The 21,681-nt window shown below is 39.7% G+C and overlaps 1 protein-coding gene across 2 annotated transcripts; it reads right to left on the bottom strand.

Moving 5' to 3' along the window:
- Positions 1–2,472: 2,472 nt before the first annotated feature.
- LOC139479691 (ceramide kinase-like) lies at positions 2,473–21,274 on the bottom strand. 2 transcript variants are annotated; one of them, XM_071262534.1, is made up of 13 exons: positions 21,070–21,274; positions 17,713–17,934; positions 16,987–17,109; positions 16,530–16,616; positions 16,139–16,202; positions 15,142–15,287; positions 13,089–13,163; positions 11,624–11,770; positions 10,126–10,204; positions 9,656–9,693; positions 7,908–8,104; positions 5,696–5,859; positions 2,473–4,855 (listed from the first exon to the last, which is right to left on the bottom strand). In XM_071262534.1, exons 1-13 carry the CDS (start codon positions 21,266–21,268, stop codon positions 4,807–4,809), a joined length of 1,590 nt encoding a protein of 529 aa, XP_071118635.1. In that variant the 5' UTR covers positions 21,269–21,274; the 3' UTR covers positions 2,473–4,806. The 2 variants fall into 2 exon arrangements, with proteins under 2 accessions (XP_071118635.1, XP_071118637.1); XM_071262536.1 differs by lacking the exon at positions 16,530–16,616.
- Positions 21,275–21,681: the final 407 nt, after the last annotated feature.

Genomic DNA, 21,681 nt, shown 5'->3' on the forward strand with positions numbered 1-21,681 from the left:
CGTCGTGTTTTTAAAGGCAGTTGACGCCATCTTGTGTTCATCCTGGTCGGATCAACAGCCATTCTTAAATGGGTACGTACATATATGCACTGAAAGTTAAAAGAAACTGGGATCACGGTCGTATTTCTCAAGTTGGCTTTTGAGCTCTAGAAATCATGTCTCCTCTGCCAAATTTCGGAACATGTTCATTCCCTATAAGAGAGATTTCAGCGGTTTGAACCCAGGGAAAAAACGTGTTGGTTTTATAAAACCCAATACGCTTTTCAAAAGCCTAGTTTTGTCTCATTCTTTATTTACCCAGTGTATAATATATCCGTTGTACTGGGCTCATTCGCCACGATAACCTCGTTCCGGAAGTGACGTCAGCATTCCAACTCCTTTGACTTTGGGAATTACGCTCGTACTTGCACGTCTATTTTTAGCGTCGAGCCATTTGATTCGGGCTCCGAAAGAAGTTACAGTGGCAAATGAATCTAGGGTAGAATTGAGTTATGATACACTGACTATTGGATATGATATCGATGATGGTTCTGTCTCGCCAAGTGGTTATAGCTATCCACACAATCCGATTTTGTTTGTTGTTGCTTAACGCCGCACTCAGCACTATTCCAGCTACACGACAGTGGTCATCTTCCCGAGTCAAGGGCGTTAACTGACTAGAAAAGTCCAGTTTCCATCCTTGCCGAACTTGGCTGAAATTTCCAGGCTCGATCGTAGCGCTACCTGTGGATATTACGAGTTATGTCCCTTCTATATCTCTCGTATTGACCAATCAGATTCCATGTCTTATATCACTTGCATTTGCTTCAAACAAAATGGCAGCGCCAAGCCAAGTCAAACTGATCAATAATCAAGATCTATATTGTAATAAAACTGGTCTCTCCCCCCCCCCCCCCCCCCCCCGAAGTGAAACAAACCACTTGAGTACCTTGATTGAAAACATGAAAAAAAATTCAAATTATCTGTCGACGCCCAGTTTGTGGTACACATGCTTTTCAAATCCTGAAGTCGATAGAAATCTGCACGTTGAAATCCATGTCGTTCGTTACGCGATTTTGATTGGACAATGCATAGTCTCTTTAGTCGAGCCAAAATATAACTCCAGAATTCCAACCTAGTCCGACAAGTGTGGAAACTTAAATTTTATAGTCAGTTACCCCCCTTGCCACAGGAAGATGGATGGTGGCCAATAAGTAGTCAAGTCTTGACCGGACAATCTAGTGATAGATATTGTGAGCAACGATCCAAGCCGTCAGAATACGATTACGCACAATCAACCAATTCAGGTAGCCTCTTCTGACCAGCTTAGGTTGCTGGGGGCTTATTTGTAAGCCAGAATCACCAATCGTTGATCACAATAAGGTTTTACGACCACCAAAGTCATGTAGTTCATATCAACATCATTATAATGCTATTCTTGCTGCTGCCTTCTTGACCGCGAGCTTACATCAATGAGTGAGTGAGTATGATTTTACGCTGCTTTTAGCAATATTCCAGCAATATCACACCAGAAACACCAGAATGGGTTTCACACGATGTACCAATGTCGGGAATCGAACCAGGGTCTTCGACGTGATGAGCGAACGCTTTAACCACTAGGCTACCCGACCGCCCTTACATCAATGAATGAGAGTGATTTTGCCCCTGTAGTAATATTTAATAGTGGGGGACTCATGTGAGAAATCAAACCAAGCCTCTCCTGAAGAAATGTATACCAAGTGAGTGTATGTTATTCTACAACGCAGGTCTGTTAATACTCTTGGCCAGAAAAAAACAGTGGTTGATGTCATGATCAACGCCCAATGCCGTCAGACCATGACGATATGCAATCAAGGAAGCCATCAAGTCTGAAAACCATTGATCTAATTTAGACGCCTCTTGGGGACCTAAAATAACCTGGGTCCCACAGGTCATATACTGGACAGACCATTTAATATGCCTGGGGGTAGACTAACATCTTGTCTCTGAAATGAACACATCGTACAGAAAAACACAGTTGTTCAGTTATCTTGATAAAAATATAGTAAAAGGGAGCCCAGTGACTCTCTTCATTTTCAGTAATCTAGACTTGCTAAACATTATAGACTTGTATGGGCTGTATTTGATATATATTTGTATCAGGGTTTTGTAAGACAGACTAGTCTGGGGGATAGGGCCTGAATTTTTTCTTTCAGTCACTGATCTAAGACATACAGTTTTTCTCTGAAAAGAGGAGCTTAACATTTTTAGAACTTATTTTTTCACATGTTTCAAGACATCCAGAATAAACAGTGACTTTTTTATTTTGTTTAAAAAAAATTGAAGCAAAAGTATTTTTTTGTGAATTTCAAACAGTCTGTCAAGAACTAACGAATGAGTGATATTGGATTCACAAAGCATCACAGGTATGATAAAACTAGCTGCATCGCAGTTACGGTTTCCTTTAAGAATAATCAAAGAAGCAAAGATCATATCTAGAATGAATTGGTTTAATAGATGATTTCAACACATGTAACATATCAACTACATGGCAGATTAATGAAGTAGAGTATACCAAGAAAGGTGAGAATGAGTATGGTTTTACGCCGCTTTTAGCAATATTCCAGCAATATCACGGCAGGGGACACCAGAAATGGGCTTCACACATTGTACCCATGTCGGGAATCGAACCCAGGTCTTGCCTGACGAGCTAACGCTTTAACCACCAGGCTACACGACCGCCCTTATACCCATAACAAGTGTTTCATTTCAAATCATGATACAGACAGTGTATTCAGTTATTTAGGCATAAAGGCCCAGGGCACAATGCAGATTGGATATTAAAATTTGTCACGTGATGTTCATGATTAGATTTTAAATCAAGTTACACATTCCTCATTATAAATTTTAAATATGTTTTAAAAATACAGAAACAGCATGGATCATATCAGAATTTTCAGAGTTTAGCAGATTTGTCATTAACTGACGGTCTTTAAAAATACCTTGCAACATGGGGAGACATTTATACCTTAAATGGGAATACGTTTCACATATAAGTAAGACATGGTATTCATCCTCTACTTCTCCGGATGAACAGTTTGTACAAAAAATAGTTCACAATATCGTACAAAGAAATTCTAAGCTATACAATAAGCTCTGATAAAACCTTTTTTTGTTTAAACAAGTAAAATATCTTTCAGTTTGTAACAATGATTTTACTTTGCTGTAGGTGAAGTGAGGTGAGGTGAGGTAAGGCGAGATGAAATGGGGTTTAACATCACATCCAAGATTATTGCACTTATATAACAACGTGCAGGCACCTGTATGGCTGCTAGTACTAGTCTGGAGTGATGCCGATTTATAGTGCTAGCACACTGAGATACCATGCCGCAGTTTAACATGAATACCCCACTCAGACACAGTATACTGACTCCGAGCCGACCAGTCAGGGTAACAACAAGCACCATCTTTCAACGTCTTTGGGTATGACGCTGGCCGGGGATTGAACCCAGGACCTTCCTCTCCCTGGTCGGACACTCTACCACTAGACCACAGAGGCGGTCACTATAGGTAAGTGATCAGACTCTGTGCGTTGTGAAATTGACATGTCTAAAACATTTGGAAATAACTCAGTAGATACAATAAAATAATCCACAACACTGCAACCTCTAGGGGAGCTGGAGGTAGAGTTACCAGAGCTATCCAGTACAGATCTCCCATTTACAATATGTACACAAAATAGCTTACAGAAGTCTAATTAACTTCTACCAAAATTATTAACATTTGCATCAAGTGAATTTTTAGCACAACCAAAATAATCTGCCTTGTAATCTTGATCTGTGGGTAAATATTCAATACCATCATCCAAAATATAATCTAATTGACACCCGGTTCTAGCATTAAAATCCAGACAGGATCAATGTACATGTTTCTCCATTGTCATACGTAATGTAATCAGTTGTTGGTTCCAGTAATCATTGCCGTTTTCTTCACTGTTACTGTAGTTGGTTATGTATTCAGGGGAAATATAAACAAACACCAAGAAAATGGTAAAGGGAGACAACCTATCCCTAACTCTGAAAAAAGGTTAGCTTTCCAGTGTCTGTGAACTCTTTAAAAAAGATGTGTCAATGTCTTTCTTACACATACTGCTAACCCTCCAGAAAATCTACCTTGACTGGAAAATCGCTTTGGATTACAAACAAAGGTTTCAAAATTACCATTCTGATTACAGAACAGTTTGTTGAAACACATGGTTTCTATCAAACAGAATATATCTAAATTTTCACAAAATGAAATAAAGTCAGCTGACTCTCCTTTGGACTTTAGTCCATGATTGTTCCATGCACACATTAATAACAGTGCTTACATTATACTGTGTATTATTATTATTATTATTATTATTATTATTATTATTATTATTATTATTATTATTATTATAATATTATTAATATTATTATTAGTCACAATAGCCCTGTCATAAGTGTTTGGAGAACTGACACTAGGTGCAGTATTTGACGAACAAATTATATCGTCTATTCCGGTGTTCGGAGTCACTGGTAGAGGATTGTCATCTGTAGCAACGATGCTGCTGACACTGATACGTGGTTTACACTGCCACTAGTAGTAAGTAAGGCTTTGGGGCCTCTGCCACATCTCTTCTTGGACTTATGTTGATAAGACGTACTGCCCCTTGGTTCAGATGTTCCAGGTGATTCAGAACTCCAGTTCCGACGTTTCCAAACCTGCTGTATATCTGCAGCCTCCTCATCCCACATGTACACAGTGCCGTCAACGATCAGTTTATACGACGGAGTTGGAGGATAATGATTGTAACCTTCAATCTCATCAGCGCATAGTTCTGCTTCCAAACATCTTCACTAGGTTACGATGGAGTCTGAAAACCAGGTGATGCGTGAGTAAGTGGGAATCACAGTACATTAAGGTCATTACTTAAAACTTGGAACAGATTTCCTGGCGATCAATAACCTTGGGGTTTGTTCGGAAATAGTCTGTCTTACAGACCCTGATACAAATATATATCAAATACAGCCCATGCAAGTCTATAGTGTTTGGCAAGTCTAGATCACTGCAGTATCAATGAAGAGAGTCACTGGGCTCCTTTTTATGATATTTTTATTAAGATAACTGAGCAACTGTTTTTTATGTACGATATGTTCATTTCAGAGACTAGATTTTAGTCTAGGTCGGAAAGAAACATCAACATTAGTTCTTTTCAATTTCAATCCTCTTGGGGCGTGGGTGGCCCAGTCAAGTGAGGCACCGCAATTTGCTGTACCAAGTTGCTTACCTTTGGCATGGCAGAAACCGATGATCGTGGGTTCAAATCCCGGTTCGCCGTGATTATGTTTCTAGGTTTGTCAGCCCCATACCGTGTTTGTGGGTTCCCCCGAAGTGGTAAAAGTCTGAGACCAGCATCCTTTCCTCCCACATTAAACTGACACACTGTGATATAGCTGGAATACTGTTCAAAGAGGCGTTTAACCCAACTCAATCTACTCGGCATATTTTGTACAGATATAGTTTGTATATTTAACACGACCGCCATTTGACAACAACAGTCCGACTAGCCATTTGTTTTGACTGGACAGTCACTATCTGACCTGACCAAGGACTTCAATCCTTTAACAAAAACCTGCATCCCCATCAGGAAAACATGTCAGTGTGACTTCTTTATCCTTGACATCCACAAAGTGACCACAATGGGACTCCTCACCTGCCAGTGATGTCCAGTCCGCCCGACTCCACACCATGGATCTCACCGTCAATGTTCATCTTACTCTCCAGACGTTTTTCACGTTCAGTGGTTCCTTCTCTTCCTATTACTCGAAGTCGGAATGATTTAACCTGTATCGTAGTTACAAAATCGTAGCCGTTGAACTGAAATAAAAAAATAATAAAAGTAAAATAATAATAACAACAACAATAATAATAATAATACCAATACTAATACTAATACCAATAATTTACGCTCGCAACAACAAACAACATTAAAGGCACAAATACTTATGCTGTTCCTGTCCTTTTAAATTCTTTTGGTGTTGTTCATTGGACGAAAAACACGAAATTCAGGGTATTGACACCCTCATACGAAATATCATGTCAGACAATCGATCCAACCACCCTCAATCTCTTATATTTACCAATCATAATGGGAGGACGTGGTTTGATTAACGTGTAGGCTCTTCATTTCAGACTTGTATTGTTCACTTCTGCACACATTTATTTGTCTGATGATCTTCTTGTGAAACATGTTAAGACTTATGATAAAAACAAGGCATTCAACAGTTTCCTTTAAGGAGCCAAATATGTGGGACATAATCTCAATGTCAGTGTTGATTTTGTTGATGGTTCTGTACTGCTGGACAGTACAGAAATGAGCGAAGTGCCTGATTAAATTCTTTTGAATAGGTCCGTTTTCAGCCTCAGACCTATCCAGGCCAACAAACCTAATCTTGTCCTTTTTGTTAAATCCAATGAAATCAATTTTATCATTGAATTTTTTGTCCCTTTTGACACTAATGTGATTGATAAGATTCAGAAAAAAACATGGCAAATAGACCCCTTGTTTTTAAAATGTCACGCTTGCATCCCAAGTACCTAGTTGTGCGACTCCCCATAGTTCCCTGTGCCTCAGGTTTGGTACCTCCCAAACTGTTGACTGACATTGGGAGAGTACCTGGGTTTGTTACCATGAACACAGCCCTTCTGACAATCTGGGTAATGCAGAAGGCTGCAGTGTTGGGGAGTCTTCACATTCTCTGAAAAGTTCTTCCTGGGAGAAGTCCCATCCACTGTCTGGGCTGTGTGTAGAGGGGGCAAGGGCCCTGAGCTGATGATGAGCCTAACCAGCCTGACTGTGCCAGGCTCACCCAAACCCTCTTTGCTGCATTTTTAGCTCACAGGGTCCGAAGGACATCGCCATGTTAGGTCATGGGACTACTTACACACAATACCAACTCCATGCATCGCATGCAACTTACCACATATAACACATGTTTATATGTAACTGCTTAGTATAGCAAGACAAATACACATATGCTACCAGGACTGGCCTTCTGTTCATCTGTCCGGCACTCCCAAAGGAGTTAGAACCTTGACCATGACATGCAAACCGATATTATCCCCACCCTATAATAAACAGATACATTGTATACATTTGTTTGTTATGAAGAGAATAAAACAATTTTGCCAATAGGATTCGCCCTGGGGTCCAGCCTTGCCTCTGGAAGCTTAAATCCTGGATCATAACATGGAAATGGTTCAGATCTTTATGATACATTTGTAGTCAGATTTCCCATCCACCCCTTTTAAATGCTGGCAGTCAAAATTACGAAATATTTGCAGTATTATATACATGTACAATGCAAATGTATATTTTGTCATGACTGCGTAAATATCCAGGTGAGCGATACAGACCCTATGGGCCTCTTGTTTATTTTGATAGTAGTAGTAGTAGTAGTAGTAGTAGTAGTAGTAGTAGTAGTAGTAGTAGTAGTAGTAGTAGTAGTAACAACAACAATAACAGTAATAACAAGAGTTTGCCAATAACATGGCTATATCCCCCGCCCCTGTTGCAGAATTTAAGACATAATTAAATCTAAACAAACCCAACCTTTTTTAACCGAGGCAGAACTTGTCAAGGAAATTGTAAAAAAAAGAAGAGTTTGGAACCTAAGTCCATCTTGTTGCCATGGAAACGTAAAAAATAAAAATTTCTAAAAGTCAGTTCAGCATGTACTTGACAGACCTGCAAAGTTTCATGAAAAAATATTGAACGGTTTCTGAGTTATGCTCCGTAAACGAAATGTGACGGACGGACAGAGCCCGTTTCTATATCCCCCGCCAACTTTGTTGGGCGGGCGATAATAATCTTCACACAAACGCTTTCTTAAAGTACTAAACCTTTGATAGGAATATTTACTCACGGCGTCTTTATGCATCTGGGTCATCTTGTAAAGCCAGGAGTAGAATGTCCACCTCCCACACTGCTTATCCATCACCAAAGACATTGCCTCCGCATTGACGTCAAAGACGCACTTATCCGTATTCTCCTGAGGGACCGGTACAGAAGGACAACATAATACTCCGGTATAACGACCCTCTATTGTCTTCCAAACTGGTTCTACGAAAAAATATAACACAAACTAGACTCAAATTTTCTCAAACACATTTTTATTTACACAGACACTTATCTCAATGTTCAGGACTTCCGGTTTATATCGGGTGTTGTATCATCCAGCAGTTAATTCTACACTACACTGCACTAGTTCGGGACATTTCAGCCTGATGACTGCATTATTGCTCACACCCCAGGGTGATAAAGTGGATACATTCCATAACGTCCTTAACTTTTAGGTTTTCAAACTTGAAACAAAATTGTGTCCTTATTCGCGGATCATGTAGCAAAGACGAGTGAGTGAGTGAGTGAGTGAGTGAGTGAGTGAGTGAGTGAGTGAGTGAGTGAGTGAGTGAGTTTCAAGGTTTAACGCCGTTTGAATAATATTTACATTATATCATTGCGTGTCAGGTTGATATGAGAGGCAAGCATGAAGTGATGCAAGTCTCAGACATTTATCACTTTGGTGAAATCCACAAGCCCGGATTAGTTGATGACAAACCTTAAAAGAAAATCAGGGCGAACCAGGATTCAAACTCACGACAAGTTTCTGGCATGAATAATGGACACACTTCTTCTCGGTGAATTAAGCCAAATACTTCTGTGGTATCTTTACGGATGGACAGCCGGTATGAAACGAAATCTCCTGCCTGATTAGGTACATTAAGTGTCTAAATTATTACGCAATGAAATATTTTCAACAGTCTATATATATCGCGACTGCATGTTTTTTTTGTTTTTTTGTTCATTTGTTGTTTAATGCGGCACTCAGCAATATTCAAGCTTTATGACAGCTGTCTGTACAGAATTGACCAGACTATCCAGTGATTGACATCGATCTGCGGAATTGGAATACGATGACATGCATCAACCAAGTCGGTGAGCCTGACCACCCGATCCCGTTAGTCGCCTCTTACGAGAAGCATGCCTTGGTGAGTGAACATCTATTCTAATTCTAACTCAGGGTTGAGACTGCGTGAGACATGAACATATACTACTCCACTTTTGGTAGGGATATTTCTTTTTATCTTTCCATGATACACAGAAACTATTCTCATGTCAAGTACCGTATTTGACGTAATAAGTGCCCTGCTCTAATAAGCGCCCATGGCGATATTTGCTAATATATTGGCTGGTGAACAATCCAAATTGGCACCTCTTCCAATTGATCAATGTACACAAGATTTATTTATTCGTGTATGATACACACTCGTGTATTATATGCATCCATAATTACGGGCAATTCAATTCTGGAAAAATCTGTTTGTCGTGTATAATACGCACAGACTTTTCTTTTGCGTCATTCAGGCTGTCAGCATTAACGACGAAATTGACAATCTTTCAACTCTGTTTTTTTTTCCACCAAAATTCTAATTAGAGCCCCCTATTTCTAATTTTAAGAGCGCCCTGGGTGCTTATTACGACAAATACGGTATATATAAAAAAATAATTCATCTTATCTAATTATCCATATAAAAAGTTGAGTCGTATATTTTGAAAAATATACTAAAAACATAAGAAAAGAAAGAATAACATTATATGCAGATGGCGACATACTTGTTTCTGTGTCGCTATTGTCCACTTCACTTCCGTCTCTGCAAGAGGTAAATCAATTTGACATGATACCATTCAATAAAACAATAAACACTTCCTGTTTATTTTCATCCCTGTTACACTGTCTAAGAACTAGTCGTGCGGTCACCCAGATTTGGAAATAGAGCATGCAGTAAAAATGTCACAAGCTATGATTGGATAATATTTTTCAAGATTTTATATATTTTCATATGTACATCAAACCAGTACTGACCAATGCTTTCTATAATTGCAACATTATTATCATTACAATAAATAATGTTGAGTATGACTGAAGAAAACTTTAAGTTCCATTTGTTGCAGATCTGTGGTTGATATTTACCATAGTTTATTCCAGCAAAATTTTGGGGTGTTAGTCATATTTTGTTATTTTCCTACAGATAATGGTATTTCTATATAAACACATACATAATGGTCTAGCAATGATAACTCACGTGGGTGTGTTGTAGGGCAAGTAGTCTATTTGAACATCGAACTCACGTCGAGATCTCAGAAATGCTGACAGCATTCCAACTAAAACAGGAAATAAACAAATAAACATAATAGAGGATTGCGCCATACTCATCACAGCTTTTTAACAGGAAATGCCTACCGTATTCGATGTAATAAGCACCCCGCTCTAATAAGCGCCCATGGCTATATTTGCAGATACATTGGCTAGTGAACAATCCCAATGAGCACCCCTTCCGATTGACCAATGTAAATAAGACTTATTTATTTGTGTATAATATACACTTGTGTGTTATGTGCACCCTTAATTATGGGCAATTAAATTCTGCAAAATATATATGTCTTGTATCATATGCACAGATTTTTCTTTTGTATCATTTAGGCTGCAGCATAAACCACAAAATTTACAATTTTTCAACTCAATTTTGTTTTTCTCACCAAAATTATATTCTGATAACAGCACCCTATTTCTAATTTTGAGAGCACCCCGGGCGCCTATTATGACAAATACTGTATATCACAAAAAACACTGCAGCCTTCTGCATTACACCTATTGTCAGAAGGGCTGTATTCCTGGCAGCAAATCCTGGGTACTCTCCCAATGTCAGTTAACAGGTTGGGAGGTACCAACTCAACTTGGTACTTTGGATGCAAGTGTGACATTTCGAAAGCCAGGTCTGCATATTTGCCATGTTTTTCCTCAATCTTGTCAATCACATTAGTGTCAAAAGGGACAGAAAATCCAATGATATAAATGATTTCATTGGATTTATCAAAAAACACAAGATCAGGTTTGTTGGCCTGGATACATCTGAGGTTGTATACGGGCGTATTCCAAAGAATTTTGTATTCATCATTTTCCATGACCCCATCTACATATTCTGGATAGAACCATGGATGGACCTCTGTGTCAAAACCACAAGCATGGTGAAGGCCGTAATAAAAGGATCGAGCTACACCATCATGTGGTTTAAGATACTGTGTTTGTGCCAAAGCTGGACATCCACTAACAATGTGTTGGACAGTCTCATTAAATTCATTACATATTCTACATTTCATATTTACATTTTGATATCTATGCAAAATCACACATTGACGGTTTCGAGTGGGAAGTGACTGGTCCTGACAGCAAACAGAAAGCCTTCTGTTTCACTTTTCAAGCCAGCCGACTTCATCCAAGCGAAGGACTCGGCAGGGTTGCGAACTCTCTCGATCAAGACACTGCACATAAACTTTATGCAGAGGTTGTTCAGAAAGCCTCTCCTTGAAAAACTGAGTCTGGGCCAAATTGATACGGCAGTTTGCTTGGTTGACACTCATTCCTGTACCGTCCAGCAGTACAGAACGTCAACAAAATCAACATCATGAGTCTTGACATGCTTCACAGGAGGATCATCTGATAAATAAATGGGTGCAAAAGTGCACAAAACAATTCTATTATTATCATTATTATTATAAAAAATACCACTGGTCACTACTTACAGAAGAACCGGAACCGACCCAACCGTCTCTCTTCCAAGAGAGTGTCGAAGAGATCACACCAGAAGCCATGGCCAAATAGCACCCCCGAAAAACTCAGATGACTGCCACAGTGACTGATGCTGGCAATGTTCTTGAAGGTCTTACACCCTGAGACACCAACAAGAACACATTTGTCAGCAGATTTGCACCTGACTCTGGAGGAATCGAGTATCGAGGAGTGACGAAAGTGCTTAGTGTCACATTTCCTTGAGCTTCAAAATAACAATATATTTGTGTAAACTGATTGACTGGCATTTTTAAAAGTAGGTAAGTGATAATGAAGACAAGATATTTTATGGATGACAAGATCTTTCTTCTATTGTGATGCGACAATTTGGTATAGATCCTTGCTTGATAACTTTATTCAAAGAATAGGAATTACACAATAGGCATCAGGTGAGTTATCACTGCTGGGGTCAAGAGTTCTACCCACTTGGTCAAACTAGGCATCATTGAACAATCAATGAACTGTTGTTGGTTAAATTATTTTATTGCCTTTAAACTTCCTTAATGCCAGTTAAAAGAATAAACATATACACTCTGTGTTTTTTTTAAGAAAATACTGTTTATTGTAAGTAAGGATGCAGTGCTAATAAGCAGTGTTATTTGCTTTTTGACTGGATTAAGGTAAGGATATGTATCATTCCACTGGGGATGGGGTGGGGGGGAGTCGCACTGATTTTGACTCACATTTTTGGCAAGGGGTCAGCAGTCATTTTAATTTAGAGACGCATTAATTGCAAGATTTACAGTATTTGTGTGTGACTGGAATCATTTTCAACTACACCAAATCAATCTGTTTTACCTTCAAATCTTTGTGTTTACAGGATGTAACTTAAAATAATGTTTTCATTATCTTTTTCTGAAATCAGGTGATTTGTTTCCGGAAGACTTAACAAATGTTTCATTCTTACTTGAAGTAAAACGAAACATAAAATAGACCCATACATGAGAGTTGGAGACAAAGTCAAATGCCTAAACTTATGTTAAAGGTAGTCATCAAGAACCCATTCCATTTGCTGCTTATCCAAAAACGAGGCTAAAATTATCGCATCTGTTTTTGGCGTTGCAAGTTCTGAACACAAGAACACAAGTATCACAGTTGCGTCATTTGCAAAATGGAAATTCCATTATGATGTATATATATGTTATGTGTCACTTGAAGTGTATGTCACCTTGCCCTTGAGTATTGGTAGATGGTTCTTTTAAAGTTATTATCCAGTGGGGACGGTGCTTTAAAACAACTCATTTAACTTGTTTAAACTATATTTTTACTGTGTAATAACCTTAAATGTACACGTATCAAAACTCAATGATCAATATTCGATCAAATAAACACATTCAATGATTCTTCATATGATTGGAGAAGACAAGCAAAGCTGTGCTTTCACAGAAAAATACCCTGTGTTATCAAGAACCAACATACCCGAAATGATGTTGAGGGCCGCAGTTTCTATGTCATCATTTCCGTATAGACTTTTCGCAACACCATTTCCTGTACCTGGGAAAAAGAAACAAAATGACTCACTTATTGGTGAATACGTAACTGAAGTCTTTACTATATGATAAGAAATACTATATGAAAAGAGTAAAGGCATCGGGATTAATTGTCTAATTGGCCCATCAAGTTGATTCTAGGTAAGGGCGGGGAGGTAGCCTAGTGGTTAAAGTGTTCACTCGTCAAGCCGAAGACCCGGGTTTGATTCCCCAAATTGGTACAATGTTTGAAGCCCACTTCTTGTGGGCCTTGCTGTGATATTGCTGAAATATTGTTAAAACTGCGTAATACCAATACTCACTTACTGATTCTGGGTTAGAATAGATAGAGAATCTCAACCTCGTGTCTTTTGATATCAAATATATCAACACGAGTTGATAAAAGTGGAAAAATCCTGAGGCTTGCAGAGGATTTTTGCCTCTTCTATCAACGAGTGTTGATATATTTGATATCAAAAGACACAAGGGTGAGATTTTATTTATCATCCAACATCATTCTTCCAACCTTTTCAATTTGTAGACAGTAATTAGCAGTGTCTTCAGTGTAAAAAGTACTGCTGACAGCTTCAGTAGCACAGCCATTAGTGATGTCATTTGATTGTGATGTCATGGTAACAAGTGATGTCACAATGGTCTGCAAAGCATTGTGATGTAATTTCATTGCAGCGATATCTACAGTGTAGATATCGCTTGATCTAATCCAAGCATATCTCCTGTGGGAGCCAGTTTTGGATGATAAAAGATCCTAGGAAACTTATGCTTGTCATAAGAGGACATTAAATGGATCAGATGGCCAGACTGGACGATGTGGTTGTCATTGTACTGCTTGCCCACTGACATACCATGCCACAGTGTAACATACATATACCACTCAGACACAGTATACTGACTCATAGCGGACCAGTCCTTCTTTTAGACCCTTAATGCCGAGTACCAGGCAGGCTAACAACAAGTGCCATCTTTTAACGTCTTATGGTGTGACAGGGACAGGGATCGGACCACCAACCTTCCGCTGTCCGGGGGGACGCTCTATCAACGAATTGGTCATTTGAAGCCTTCAGGACTCCCTCAAAGCTGTGGTTAATTATCTAAGCCATGTAAAGAGTAAGTGAGTGAGTGAGTATGGTTTTACGCCACTTTTATCAATATTCCAGCAATATCCCGGCGGGGGACACCAGAAATGGGCTTCACAGATTGTACCCATGTCGGAAACCGAACCCAGGCGAACGCTTTAACCACTAGGCTACCTGACCGCCCCGCCATGTAAAGCGCACGTGTTACACTACATATGGCTGTGAAGGGGATTACACTATATCTCACATTTGTCTCATGCATTATGTTTGTGGACACACCAAATGTGTCAACCATAAAGACTTTTCCACCGCATGAGTCCTAATATGGATCTAAGTCTTACATATGTCCCCATAGGGATTCTGGGTTAGAATAGGTGCCAAACAACACTTTTGAATGTCGTACAAGGCCACTGAAAGGTCAGACTCAATGACTTGGCTTATTGCCTGGCATTGTTACTCATAATATCAATCACTGGTTTGTCTCAGTTATTTTCAGGCTTCCGTCACATAGCTGGAATATGTTGAGTGCTGCGTGATGGGGATATTCCCTAGCAACAATGAAGATAAATCTTATTGTAGAAACTGCCAAGAAATATGATCGAGTTTGGTTTAACACCGCATTTAACAGTATTTCAGTTATATCAAGGCATGTCAGTTTAATGTGGGAGGAAAGCCCGAAGTGATGCAGGTCTTTAGTGTAACATAATCAGGGCGAACTGGAATTCGAACTCATAGGTTTCTGGCGTGCCCAGTGGATGCAACTCTGCATAGCGAATTGTGGTGCCCTAGACGTCTGGGCTACCAGTACGAAGGGTTATATTAATGCGTCCTGTAGTGACATCTGGTTGATTTCATGTAAACATGCCAGATTGTAGCTGTACGAGAAAGAATACTTCATCTGGAGGTTACCTGTGGGAATTATTCCAATTGGAAAAGGTAAGGCTGTCCAGTCCGTATCAGAGGCGCCACCTTGTATCCCGGCGTCTCTCTGTACCCTTGGCAACAGAGTGTGTAGGAGTTTATGGAGCGTGCCATCTCCTCCCATGACCACCACTCTGTTGAAATAATTATATGATTCAAAGTGGATACAGTTGTTTGTTTAACAAATGTTATGTTTGGGATAACACTTTCTGAGTAAAGTACAGGTTCTATTACTTTTGGGGGTTGATTCCTGTCCGGGATTCGAACTCACACTGCCAGAGTGAGGCACACAAAGTCAGCGATTTGCCTCACTCTGGCAGTGTGGGTTCGAATCCCGGACGTGAATCAACCCAAAAAAGTATGAGAATCTGCACATTTGTTACATTGACCACTTTCTAAATGAAATAGTGTGTTCACAGTTGTTTGTTTGTTTGTTGTTTAACGCCGCACTCAGCGATATTACAGCTATATGGCGGCAATCTGTTAATAATAGAGTCCTGGACCAGACAATCCAGTGATTGATGTCATGGGCATCGATCCACGCAATTGGGATACGATGACATGCATCAGCCAAGTCAGTGAGCCTGACCACCTGATCCTTTTAGTCACCTCTTACGCATAGTTGCATAGTTGCCTTTTACAGCAAGCGAAATACAGTTGAACCTTGTTAATCAGGACAGACAGGTTGAAACTTGCTAATCAATGTGGACAGGTTGAACCTTGTTAATCAGGACGGACAGGTTGAACCTTGTTGATAAGGACAGACAGGTTGAACCTCATTAATCAGGATGGAAAGGTGGAACCTTGTTAATCAGGACGGACAGGTTGAACCTTGCTAATCAGGACGGACAGGTTGAACCTTGTTAATCAGGACGGACAGGTTGAACCTTGTTAACCAGGACGGACAGGTCTGTACACATAAAAATCATTCAGGTGGGGGAGCTTCACCTAGGGTTGAATCTCATTAATATGTAACTCCACTTACCCGGAGACCCTTGAGAAGTCGTATGTGTCCCCCACTTCTTCTGTGTGTAATGCATTTTGAGACACTGATGAGAAAAAAGCATATTTCTGAACTTCATTTCAAAATATTTATCTTGACATTGACATTGATGTGCTATCATGTGCTATCATGTGATATCATGTAGGATTATCCAATACTACTTGCAACACCAATCAATACTATCCAGTTCAGAGACCTCCCTATCACATAGACTCCTATTAACTATATTGAGTGAGTACACTCAAGTGGTGTTGAAAAGGCAACATTCGACCCAATCTGGCTGGGGAATACTCCTTCGTCTGTATTTCGGTAACATAACACTACTAGTTTTGGGTTCATGTTAATTGGTTCCATATGTGATGTGGCGACTCACTTCCACTACCGCCATTGCCCGCTTCCGTGGTCAGTCGGATGCAGTGTCTGCCTGAGGGAAGAAGTTTGATGGATCGATCTCTGGTTGCTTTAAACCAAAGACGTGAAAAGATGGTACTTGGTACCCTGCGCTCGGCATCAAGGGAATAAAACAAGGACTGGTCGGCTCAGAGTCAGTATATCACAGTCCCATTCTCCATACACAGTTACATACTCTGTGTGTGTCACACTCTCTCCCCTCTCGCTCTCTCTCTCTAACCCCTCCCTCTCTCTCTCACTCACCTCTCTCTTTCCCCCCATCTCTCTCTCTAACCCCTCCCTCCCTCTCACTCACCTCTCCCCCCCCCCCCCCCCCCCCCCACACACACACACACTCTCTCTCTCCCTCTCTCACACACACATACACATACACATACACTTCCACACCCACACCCACACCCACATACACTATTGTGTACCTATGACTTCTGTGTTGATCTGGGCCAATTTGAACAAAGGGGCGACAACTCTATTGTACTTGACTTCCCCTTGCCCTCTTCCCCCGACAGGATTAATGAACACCAACAGTCGGGAGGGACGATCTGCAACAAGGGAGACATTGGTTTAACGTCGCTTTGAATAGTATTTGAGTAATATCACAGCATGTCAATTTGATGTGGAGAAAAACCCAAAGTGATGCTGGTCTTAGTCGTTAACCTTTTTGGTGGAAACAACAAACACAGGTTTCTGGCACTCCAAAGGGACAGCAAAGTAAGATAACTAGTGCCTTAACATTTATATTAACAAGATACTTGAAATAACTGCACAGTAGAAGATGAATTGGCTGATATCCCTTCCATAACAGTAATGAGTGAGTGAGTTTGGTTTAACACAGCTTTTAACAGTATTCCAGTTACATCATGGCGTGTCAGCTTAATGTGGGAGGAAAGCCCGAAGTGATGCAGGTCTCAGACGTTTACCACTTCGGTGAAACCCACGAGCACGGGTATGGGGCTGACAAACCTAGAAACATAATCCGGGCGAACCGGGATTTGAACCCACAATCATAGGTTTCTGGCGTGCCCAAGGGACGCAACTCTGCACAGCGAAGCGCGGTGCCTTAGACGACTGGGCCATCTGTACCCCCTCATAACAGTAAAACATGGAGCCAACAGCCATCAACACTGGAGTAAGGTATCACCTACCTTTCTTGCATTTCTCAAGAACAGCACTTAAAATGTCTTCGAAATTACTCTCGCTGCTATCAAATGTCCTGTATTTGTGTCTCCAGACACGGGTTTCTTGTCTGTCGATATAATGCAAGGTGAAACATTTGTCATTGTCAAGGTCACCGGTTATCTCTGTTGGTCTCCCGGACGACACACGTCCTCGATGGCAGGTGATGACGTCAGGCCAGGCGAGGGTAACTGTGAGAAGAGACAAACAATGCATTGACCTCCATAATGCATGTTATGTCTTCTCAATATACCACAGTATATATAGTTTGAAGATAGTAGGTTTTTTGTGCTGAGTGTTGAGTATACAGCCTCCACATGGTCAATGATCTAAGGGGAGCTCACTCTCACCTCTCTTCAGTCATGCATAACAGAGCTAGTAATGTTTAGGCGGTAGAGCACCTAACCGTAGTCATATATAATATAGATAACCCTACAATGCAGACACGAACAGTGCATTGACCTCCGTAATGTCGACATGAACAGTGCATTGATCTCTGTAATGTCAACATGAACAGTGCATTGACCTCCGTAATGTTGACATGTACAGTGCATTGACCTCTGTAATGTCGACACGAACAGTGCATTGACCTCCGTAATGTTGACATGAACAGTGGATTGACCTCCGTAATGTCAACATGAACAGTGCATTAACCTCCGTAATGTTGACATGAACAGTGCATAGACCTCTATTATTTCAACATGTAATGTGCAGTAGGATTGATATACAAATGTAACATGCTATTAGTCTGACATACAAATGTAACACGTTGTTGGATTGACATACAAATGTAACATGCTATTAGTCTGACATACAAATGTAACACGTTGGATTGACATACAAATGTAACATGCTATTAGTCTGACATACAAATGTAACACGTTGTTGGATTGACATACAAATGTAACATGCTATTAGTCTGACATACAAATGTAACACGTTGGATTGACATACAAATGTAACATGCTATTAGTCTGACATCCAAATGTAACACGTTGTTGGATTGACATACAAATGTAACATGCTGCTCATTAAATATAGACTTGTAACACACAGCTGAATTAATGTGAACAAGCTATGTGCTGTTGGAGTGGTATAAAATGTAACTTATTGTTGGATTGATATGAACAGGCTATGTGCTGTTGGAGTGGTATAAAATGTAACTTATTGTTGGATTGATATGAACAGGCTATGTGCTGTTGGAGTGGTGTAAAATGTAACTTATTGTTGGATTGATATGAACAGGCTATGTGCTGTTGGAGTGGTATAAAATGTAACTTATTGTTGGATTGATATGAACAGGCTATGTGCTGTTGGAGTGGTATAAAATGTAACTTATTGTTGGATTGTTATGAACAAGCTATGTGCTGTTGGAGTGGTATAAAATGTAACTTATTGTTGGATTGATATGAACAAGCTATGTGCTGTTGGAGTGGTGTAAAATGTAACTTATTGTTGGATTGATATGAACAAGCTATGTGCTGTTGGAGTGGTATAAAATGTAACTTATTGTTGGATTGATATGAACAAGCTATGTGCTGTTGGAGTGGTATAAAATGTAACTTATTGTTGGATTGATATGAACAAGCTATGTGCTCTTGGAGTGGTGTAAAATGTAACTTATTGTTGGATTGATATGAACAGGCGATGTGCTGTTGGAGTGGTATAAAAATGTAACTTATTGTTGGATTGTTATGAACAAGCTATGTGCTGTTGGGAGTGGTATAAAATGTAACTTATTGTTGGATTGATATGAACAAGCTATGTGCTGTTGGGAGTGGTATAAAATGTAACTTATTGTTGGATTGTTATGAACAAGCTATGTGCTGTTGGAGTGGTATAAATGTAACTTATTGTTGGATTGATATGAACAGGCTATGTGCTGTTGGAGTGGTATAAAATGTAACTTATTGTTGGATTGATATGAACAAGCTATGTGCTGTTGGAGTGGTATAAAAATGTAACTTATTGTTGGATTGATATGAACAAGCTATGTGCTGTTGGAGTGGTATAAAATGTAACTTATTGTTGGATTGTTATGAACAAGCTATGTGCTGTTGGAGTGGTATAAAATGTAACTTATTGTTGGATTGATATGAACAGGCTATGTGCTGTTGGGAGTGGTGTAAAATGTAACTTATTGTTGGATTGATATGAACAAGCTATGTGCTGTTGGAGTGGTATAAAATGTAACTTATTGCTGGATTGATATGAACAGGCTATGTGCTGTTGGAGTGGTATAAAATGTAACTTATTGTTGGATTGATATGAACAGGCTATGTGCTGTTGGGAGTGGTGTAAAATGTAACTTATTGTTGGATTGATATGAACAAGCTATGTGCTGTTGGAGTGGTATAAAATGTAACTTATTGCTGGATTGATATGAACAGGCTATGTGCTGTTGGAGTGGTATAAAATGTAACTTATTGTTGGATTGATATGAACAGGCTATGTGCTGTTGGAGTGGTATAAAATGTAACTTATTGCTGGATTGATATGGACATGTACGTTACTGTTGGATTGATATAAATATGCTACATTCTTAAGATATAAGTTAACATATACCATGCTGTTATATACATATGATATACATACCGTGCTGTTTGAATAATATGAATTAACCTATATGTTGATTGATTGATATGAACATGTAACTTGGTGTTGGGTTGTTAACAAATGTAACTTGCAGCCTTCCAGTTATATCACAGTGTTTGGGGTTGGGGTGTTGTTTACAAGAAAAGGGGTGGGGGGGTGGGGAATGAAATGTTATTGGTTTGATATAATCACATATGAGCTAGGGTGTTTAATCAACTTATGTGTCCAATGTCTTTTGGTCAATTATCACAGCAATATATGTCAGAATGTTAAATATATTAAATTCTGCTGCACATTGTACCTACCTGTTTGCAATTACTTAATATTGATGTCGCTTTTAGTGATCCAATTCTGTAAGAAATATTCTTATTATTCCATCTGGGTACCTCTAGATAACTAGTTTCACTGTTGGTACGCGCAGTTAGCTGTGCGCTCATCCATATACCAGCTGATACTTGCATTGTGTCAGGGCAATGTCCCAGGAAAAGGTTTCATGGTCAAAGGGAGACTACTCCTCAATGACCATTAATGCGGAAGTGATCGTTTACATAATACATTCGCACCGATTGTCGTGAATTTTTGTCGTACCCACGACATACGAGTCTCATCGACGAAAAGAAGCCCATATTAAATGCTTAACCACTCTGATTTACTCCATTTTTCTCGTGAAGAAGTCACAAACAAAGAAGCCATATTATCTCACGAGAATCAATCCCTTCCGCAGTACCTACCCTCTCTTGAATCCACCAAGTTTCTCCACGAAATGCCTTCCACCGTCAGACACAAACTCACATGGACGTTGTCGGTAACAAAATCACCCCTAGCAGAGACCATAAAATCTATAATACGGTCTCTGTCCCCAGTAAGCTGCATCTTCTGGGTGGGAGTCGGACCTTCGTCTCCCGGGGCCGCTGACTTGCCTCCCTCCATTGCTGACTAATTTGTAGTTTTACGTCCGTCGCTAGACTAACACCTAGTCTCTGAAATGAACATATTTTACAGAAAAAAACAGTTTATACAAACTATACTTATAAAATATAATAAAAAGGAGCTCAGAGACATATTCTTCATTTTAGATGATACTGCAGTAATCTAGACTTGCTAAATATTATAGACTTGCATGGGCGTTATTGGATGATGTCCTTCTGTCCTTCGGCGGAAGGCAGTGTCTCATGATGAGTTCAAAGGAAACGTCGTGACCATATGACTGCTCTGCCTAAATATACATTGTACAACTACTCGCCTACATTTCCCGATGACATGAGGCACCATACCTTAGGTCAAGCTGCGTGCAGCTTTAATAAGGGGTTATCAACTGTAAATGTACGTGGAATGCTTCAGCT

Source organism: Haliotis cracherodii, unplaced genomic scaffold, assembly GCF_022045235.1.
Source record: "Haliotis cracherodii isolate W230 unplaced genomic scaffold, xgHalCrac1.p SCAF_4, whole genome shotgun sequence".
NCBI lineage: Eukaryota > Metazoa > Mollusca > Gastropoda > Lepetellida > Haliotidae > Haliotis > Haliotis cracherodii.

What these genes read in the sequence shown, in the direction of transcription:
- LOC139479691 (XM_071262534.1), bottom strand. Translation starts at nt 21,268, where the DNA reads ATGGAGGGAGGCAAGTCAGCGGCCCCGGGAGACGAAGGTCCGACTCCC. An exon ending in GGCCCTCAACATCATTTCGG is followed by an intron (nt 11,771 to 13,088) that starts GTATGTTGGTTC and finishes TTGGTGTCTCAG; the next exon opens with GGTGTAAGACCTTCAAGAAC. An exon ending in CCCAGATGCATAAAGACGCC is followed by an intron (nt 5,860 to 7,907) that starts GTGAGTAAATAT and finishes TTTTTATTTCAG; the next exon opens with TTCAACGGCTACGATTTTGT.